The 6,781-nt window shown below is 43.1% G+C and overlaps 1 protein-coding gene across 1 annotated transcript in view; it reads left to right on the plus strand.

Moving 5' to 3' along the window:
• Positions 1–834: 834 nt before the first annotated feature.
• LOC104492342 (dystrobrevin alpha-like) overlaps positions 835–6,781 on the plus strand; it is a gene marked incomplete at its 5' end in the record, with an annotated part of 41,440 nt that continues 35,493 nt past the window's right edge. The window contains 3 exons of the mRNA XM_010134888.1: positions 835–915; positions 2,603–2,626; positions 2,747–2,836. Coding sequence (XP_010133190.1) covers positions 835–915; positions 2,603–2,626; positions 2,747–2,836 — 195 coding nt within the window. The remainder of the gene's footprint in view (positions 916–2,602; positions 2,627–2,746; positions 2,837–6,781) is intronic.

The following is a 6,781-nucleotide window of genomic DNA, read 5'->3' on the forward strand; positions in this document are numbered from 1 at the left end:
AGTTTTTCCAGTTTTAGTCTGTATCTTTTTAGCCAATGTTGCATAAGAAATCCATTAAGAAGGGGAGATTTCTCCTTAATGGATACAGAAGAAAAAATGATGCATGAAGTATTTTTTTAAGAGTAGACAATAAAAGAAAGCAGAGGAACTATTGCTTCTCATTTCATTTTTAGTAAGAGCAGGAAATAGAAAATGTAATAATAAACCCATCATTATTAATGGGTCGTCTTAAACTAGACACTTATTTTACGTTTTGATTTGGGGGTTTGATGTACCAGTTGAAAAGCTTTGCAGTTAAACCAGTATAGTACCACGTGGATTTTAGGGGTCACCGAGGGCTGTGGGCACGCTGCGCTCGCTCTGTGGGTATGGCAGCATGAAGCCTGGTGCCAGGGATGACCTCATGAAGAGATGTGTAATTTATGGGCAGTTACTCCCTGCAGACCTCCGAGCTACCACAGCAAACCTGCTGCCAGCACGCAGCCTAACGGGTTGAAAGCAGCGACTGCACCACAGAGTACAGCCCCTGGAAAGAAAAAATGGCATAGCGGTTGTTTTGCCAAAGCAGGACAAAAGATGAAGCAAGTTGCTTAAAACTCACCTCAGCACACACAAAAACATTATGTCTTTCCAGGCCTAAGTAACCGTGTGTTTTTGTCGACTTCTGGTTAAAAACACAGTGTCGTTAATTAGGAGCTGTTGCTACTTAAAGCAGAAGATGCTGGTAGTGGTGTTACTTTAACAAGAAGCTCGTTTAATACTCTGTAAATACCGTTGCTGATGAGTTTTCGGTTGTGCAAAATTGATGCAACTGGAGATTTTGACTTCTTCCAGGCCTCCCCGACCCGTAACCAGCATGAACGACTCGCTCTTCTCCCACTCTGTACCCTCAGGAAGTCCTTTTGCAAACAGAAGGTGAGTTCTTATCCTAATTTACATTAAACCATCATAAATGAGAGTGGTGGAGGTTTCAATTTTCAATTCCCCTGAGGAAAAAACAAACATAAAGTTAACAGGCATGAGCAGGGAAATGCCTTGGTTATTTCAGACCAATACCAAGCTACCTGGATGGAGAGCTGGGGTTAGGGCACCCCAAGCTCCTCACAACAGAGCGATTCTCGTCTGAAACATTACGTCCTGCTAAATGTACGCGTGTGCAACCTAGGCCCCCTCCCCTGGGGGCTGAAGATGGGCTGTTGGTGAGGAGCCGTTCTGTAGCAGCACTGTGGGGATAGAAACCGGGACATGCTGTTGCCTCCTGGGAGCGCCTGCATCATACTGCAAGACAGGATATGAACAAAGACAAATGTGTTCATACTTACAAGATAGAGCAAGACGTCCTTACTCCTCTTAAACCATTCAGATGTTCGTTAAAGGCTACAAGAGAGAAAGAGTAGTCTGGGCATATGGTGGCCCCTCATCAAACGAACCAGGAGAGAGTGATCAGCAACATTAATCCCAAGAGAAGGTGCTTGCAGCTGCATGTACGTTTTGGCTCAGTATTTTGGCTGTGTGAGCCAAAATACATATGCAGCATTTGCCAGCTGTTTCACCCCATCGCTGTAAGCCTACCAAGATGAGAAGGTGGCAGAAGAATAACTTCCCGTTGTGTTGGGGGAGTTGAGTGGTGTGTCTTCCTTGGGTGAATGTTATTGCTTGCTTCCTGCGGTGCGTTTCAGTGCTTCAGTGTCCCTGAATAACCAAACACGGTCTCTGAGTAAGCATGGCTGCATTTTTCAGCACCAAAACCAAACCCACAGCGTGCCACACCCCAGTGTCAGAGTGAAGATGGTTTACTGCTGCTCTGATCGATGAACTTTGTTACCAGGAGCTATAGACTGTCAGCTCTCGGTGTTATCTTAGTGCAGGTAGCTGCTGGGTGAAACTGAGGTGGTTTTTAAAAGCCAGTCCCAAAGCAGCCCCCAAGACCAGATCAGCTGCCTGCATGGACAGCGAGGCCGCAAGTGCGTGTTCGTTTCTGTTGTTGGAGTATATGTGCCAGGGCAAGGCAGGATAATCTGTTTGTGGCCTTTTCAGGCCAGGTCATTAAGAGCAATGCTCATTAAAAGTGTAGCTCTTGCTTGCCTTTATCCCCAAGAAGTCCCTGTGCTCATTCAACAAAAGTAAGCTTTGTCATTTAGGCCGGGGACCTGCAGTAGTAATCACAGCACTACTGCTGTGCTACTTGGTTTTCTTTACATGTGAAAAAATCCTGATTATTTTACTTTTGGTATTCTTCAGTAACTCACCCTGCTGTCTTTAACTATCAGGATTTAATGTATAGGATCCCTGATCCGTTAGAATTCCTTTTCTCCTAAAGGAAGAATTCCTTGAGGGAGAATCCCCTGAAGGCAGGAGAAACTCAACACCCCACCCCCCCGCCAGCCATAGGTACCCAGACTTCCTATGACATCCTTACTCAGCCAAAACCTGTTCTGGCTTTTGTAGGCTTAGCAGTACCTGTAAAGCAATTACATTGCCTTTATAATGAAAGTTTTTTAACTTTTGTGTCATCGACCTAGCAGGATTTTAAGCATTTGACAGCTTATTATTTTTATTTTCATCTCTTATAAATCTAATTTGTATCTTTTTTTCTTCAAAGAAAAAGCACCCTACCAGCTGTCAAGTCAGTATCCTTTCTGAACGATTGCAATTTGCATTTGTTGTCATGAACCGACTCTGAACGCGCTGGTCTCCGTGTACAATTTTGGGGTATTAACAAGGTTTCGTTGTTTGAATCATTCAGGTTACTTGGGGGTGTAAATGCAGCCAGTCCTGTGGCTGATGAGCATTCTCTTATAAAGCTGTATGTAAATCAGCTTCACAGCAACTCACGGTCAGTATGAGAGCACTAACCCACTAATCGCCGTAGTTCTGTAGCTCGTGCACTAAATCATTAGCAATTCTGCTGAACTACTGAAGATACTCTTTAAGGAGGGCTCTGGTGGGCTTGAGGGTTTCTGTGCCTCTCATTACGCTTTTGTGTAGACTTCCTGCTGGCTGTGGGCTTTGCCAACTTCCTTTGCTTCTGCACAGCACAAATCTTTCATTTCACCCTTTCACGTAGGATTAACATTCCTGTATCTAGAGGAAGTTGCAAATGTTGTTTTTGAAAACCGAAAAAAAGACACCTGTAGGGTTTCATCGTCTGTGTATGACTTGCCTGATGCATTCTTGACCGGGGAACAGAAGAGGCTCACCTGAGAGCCTGGAAATGACTCCAGGTCTCACAGCCAGTCTCCTCACTGCTCTCACTGCTGGTGGTTACTGCTCCGCAGTTAGCACCGCTTGCCAATAACCTGCCCACGACTCCTCTGCTTTGCTTTTCAAAGTGGCTGCAGAAGAGGTGGATCTAACTCCTGCTGGAGCTAATGAAGGCTTCCCATTTACGCAGGGAGCACTGGATTTGGAGCGATGCCCCTGGCTGCTGCGCCCTTTTTCCAGCATTCCCTCCCATCTTAGTGACCTAAAGGAAGAGCCTATTTCATTCTGCATAATAGAAATATGTAGTTGGATAAAAACGATTTCCACATCTTTTTTTTACTGTGGCGTGTAATGACCTTTCTTCTTGTCTTTTTTGATTAATCCGTGAGCATTAGCTATAATTCAGTAAGAAAGTACTGAGACCAAGGTGCTTTTCTGCTAAATGCCAAGATCTTCAATCTGTGTTAGACTAATAACAGTATCTTCATTCATTCTTTAGGTTTTACTATTATTATTGCCCTGGGAAAATCAGGCCTCATTAGTGGGAGCTTATCCTCTCGTACATCAGAGAAACAGACTGTGACAGCTCTGTTTGCAATTGTGCTGATTGTATGTGAAACGCTCCGTGATTCATATTACAATAAAAATTGCACAAACTCAGGGCAAAGTTTCTGGCTGAATGTAATCGATGCTGAAAGCTCTGCTGGCTGTGTTTTCACTGCAGATAACTTGTGGTTACTTTAATTTGTGTCGCAACCCAGTCCAGAGATTTGAGATAGCTTTAAAGCTTTTACGTAATACGGATGTCTGTGCAAAGGAGAAGTGGCACAGGCTGTAATTTGTGGCATTCCCAGGATATTTTTTTCAGCTGGTTGTGTTCACATAAGAACATTACCATTCTCAACCAGTTTCTCTCTGTAGCAGGAAATGCAGGAGTAATAAACTGGAATAAATAGTGATGCAGCATATTCTGCTGAAGTTGGAATTACTTGGCAATTTTGTTGTTGGTAGAAGAATGGGCTGTGGTATCAAATGCCCATAGCCAAGGAGAAATTTAGCCTTATTTATTGGTGGGTCAGAGTAGCTGGTGCCTTTTTTGAGCTCCACATAAAAGCTAAAAATAATTGGATATTCTTCCTGGGCGTAGCAAGAGATTAGGCCAAATTTCTGGAGAACAGCTAACTTTGGAGCAAAACATACTGGTTGCTGCTGTTGTCCTGTTCCTGTCTCTAAGGAGTGTGGTAGAGCTGCGTGTTGCTTTCATGTGTTGTTTTCAGAACAGGATGAGAATACTCTGTATTTCATCAGCAATATTCCACCTGCTAAAGGAAAGGCTTATGTGTCTGATTGTTTAGTAGCCACCTAGGCTCTGAAGAGGGTCTAACGTTTACACCGGTATCATTAAGTCTACATCTTTGTAGACATCTGCTCAGCAATGTTGGGTTTGTCTCTTAATTTGGATGGGGAAGCATTCTTTGGCATCTTACAAAATGTTCCTTTTTAACAGGAATATGTCTTTAAAATAAATGTTCCGGTTGGTAGGACCCAGAGAGACTCACTGTGGCCAAAACAGTCTCTGAAGTATTAGCTGTATTTTGTGGAATATGTGGAGGATGTAGGAAGGTAGAAAGAAAAGGACAAATGTCAGCTCTTCCCAATGAAGGAAAGTTGAAGGTGGAAACAAGGACAAAGGTTGAAGGGATTATTTAGGAGACAGCCTAACCTTGGTCTCCAGAAGGGCTTAATAAGCAGCTGGGGGACAATAAACCAATGAGAAATAACCAGCATGGATTTGTCAAGAACAAATTATGTCAAACCAAACTAATTTTTTTCACTGACAGGATAACTGGTCTAGTGGGTTAGAAGGAAGCAGCAGATATGATACAGGTTGATCCTTTGACGTAGTCCCCCCAGATGACACAGAGCTATCCAAATGAAATATGGGCATGGGGAAATTAGTATAAGGGCAACAATGAAAAAGATCGGTAATTAGATTTATCAAAAGCTTGCTGTTGTTCTAGGAGGACATATCATCTGGGGTTCTTGAAGGCTATCCTAAGTCAGACGCTATGCTCTGTTTCTTGTAATGGCCTAGTGGGAGCAACAGAGTGAGCGTACGCAATTGGTAGATGGTACAAAGTTGAAATAGTTGTGGGAAGGAGTGCTTGGAGAGCAGTTTCTAAGTTAAAAAATGAGTTCAGTTGCAATGGTAGTACTTGATATCCAAATGATCTGAAATCAGTTAGAGGAAACTCAGTGATTATAAGTGAAAAGTGCTGTAGCAAGGAAGCAAATAATCAAATAAAAGATGGAGCATAACTGGATGGACAGAGATGTTTTAACAGAGGCCCTAGCAGTTGCAGTGAGCCACAAACTAACTGAAGTCAGCAAGGTGATTGTTAGATTGCATCTGGCCCTGGGACATCATGTGGAAAGCATTAAAATTTGTTCCCTGGAGGAGAAGACACCTGCCTGGAGGTTTGCAACTAGTGTAAAGCAACAAACAGCATGGGGACAAGTATGCTAACCAGCCTGACAGAGTCCGAAGGAGACGTCCAAACATCAGAAGAGCTTAGAACATGACTCATAAGAAAAGCTTGGAATATACAAATTTGGTTAATAAGAAGGAAATGGATGTTGATAGACTGATACTGGTTGCTCTACGAGTAACATTTGCTTGTCTGTCTCTCCACTCTAACTTTGTTGCTTTTGGAGCACAGGAGAGGGGGTTGGTAGAGGGAGCATCACATGGCACTGTTCAAAGCCAAGCGCGAAATCTGCCCTGGGGTCTTTGGTCTCCCATTGTGGCAACTTGTTCAAGAACCAAAAGCTGCAGTTTTGGCTGAAGTGGCACACCTTGTGCCCTTTGAATGCATTTTTCTCCTGTAACTGGGAAGAAAACATGGGCAGAAAACATATCCTTCTAAGATGGCATGGAGCATGTTTATCTGCATGGATATCGGAAGCTCAGCACGCATAAGCAGCATGCTGATGGGCATAGAAATGTGAAGCAAGTGTTTTTTCTTGCTCTGCGGTATCATCTAAATTTATAATAAATCAACAGAGCTTAGGTCTTAGGACACTCTTCAAACCTTCAGTCCTTTTCAGAAGCATGCTGCCAGCCTTGACCTCCCAGAAGGAGGGGAATGGCACACACCTCATCTTACTGAATTCCTTCTCTGTCCGAGTATTAAAGGTTTCGATCTTCAGTCCACCAGAGGTGCATCTGCTCAGATTTATCTTGCATCACGTTTGTGCAACATCACCTGCCTAAATACACGCCCGTCTCCCTCCTCGGGTGCAGAGGTGCATCCTTGCTCATGCACCCATCTTTTGATCAAAGACATTTATAGTGTCACTAGCCAAACCAAAAAATAAAGATGAGTAATTTTTAAAAGGAAAAAAGTAGAGTATATTTTTGTTTTGCTTTGGTTTTTAAACCAAAGATGTTGCAGCATGAAAGAAAAGGTGACACTTCATTCTCTCCGCTTTTAGCCAGTGCTATCTTATTAACCCAGATATTTTAGCATTGGGAAAGATGCAGTTACTGCAGTCCATTAAATATTGTAATTAGGGG

This window comes from Buceros rhinoceros, unplaced genomic scaffold, assembly GCF_000710305.1.
Source record: "Buceros rhinoceros silvestris isolate BGI_N320 unplaced genomic scaffold, ASM71030v1 scaffold1214, whole genome shotgun sequence".
NCBI classification, from domain to species: Eukaryota; Metazoa; Chordata; class Aves; order Bucerotiformes; family Bucerotidae; genus Buceros; species Buceros rhinoceros.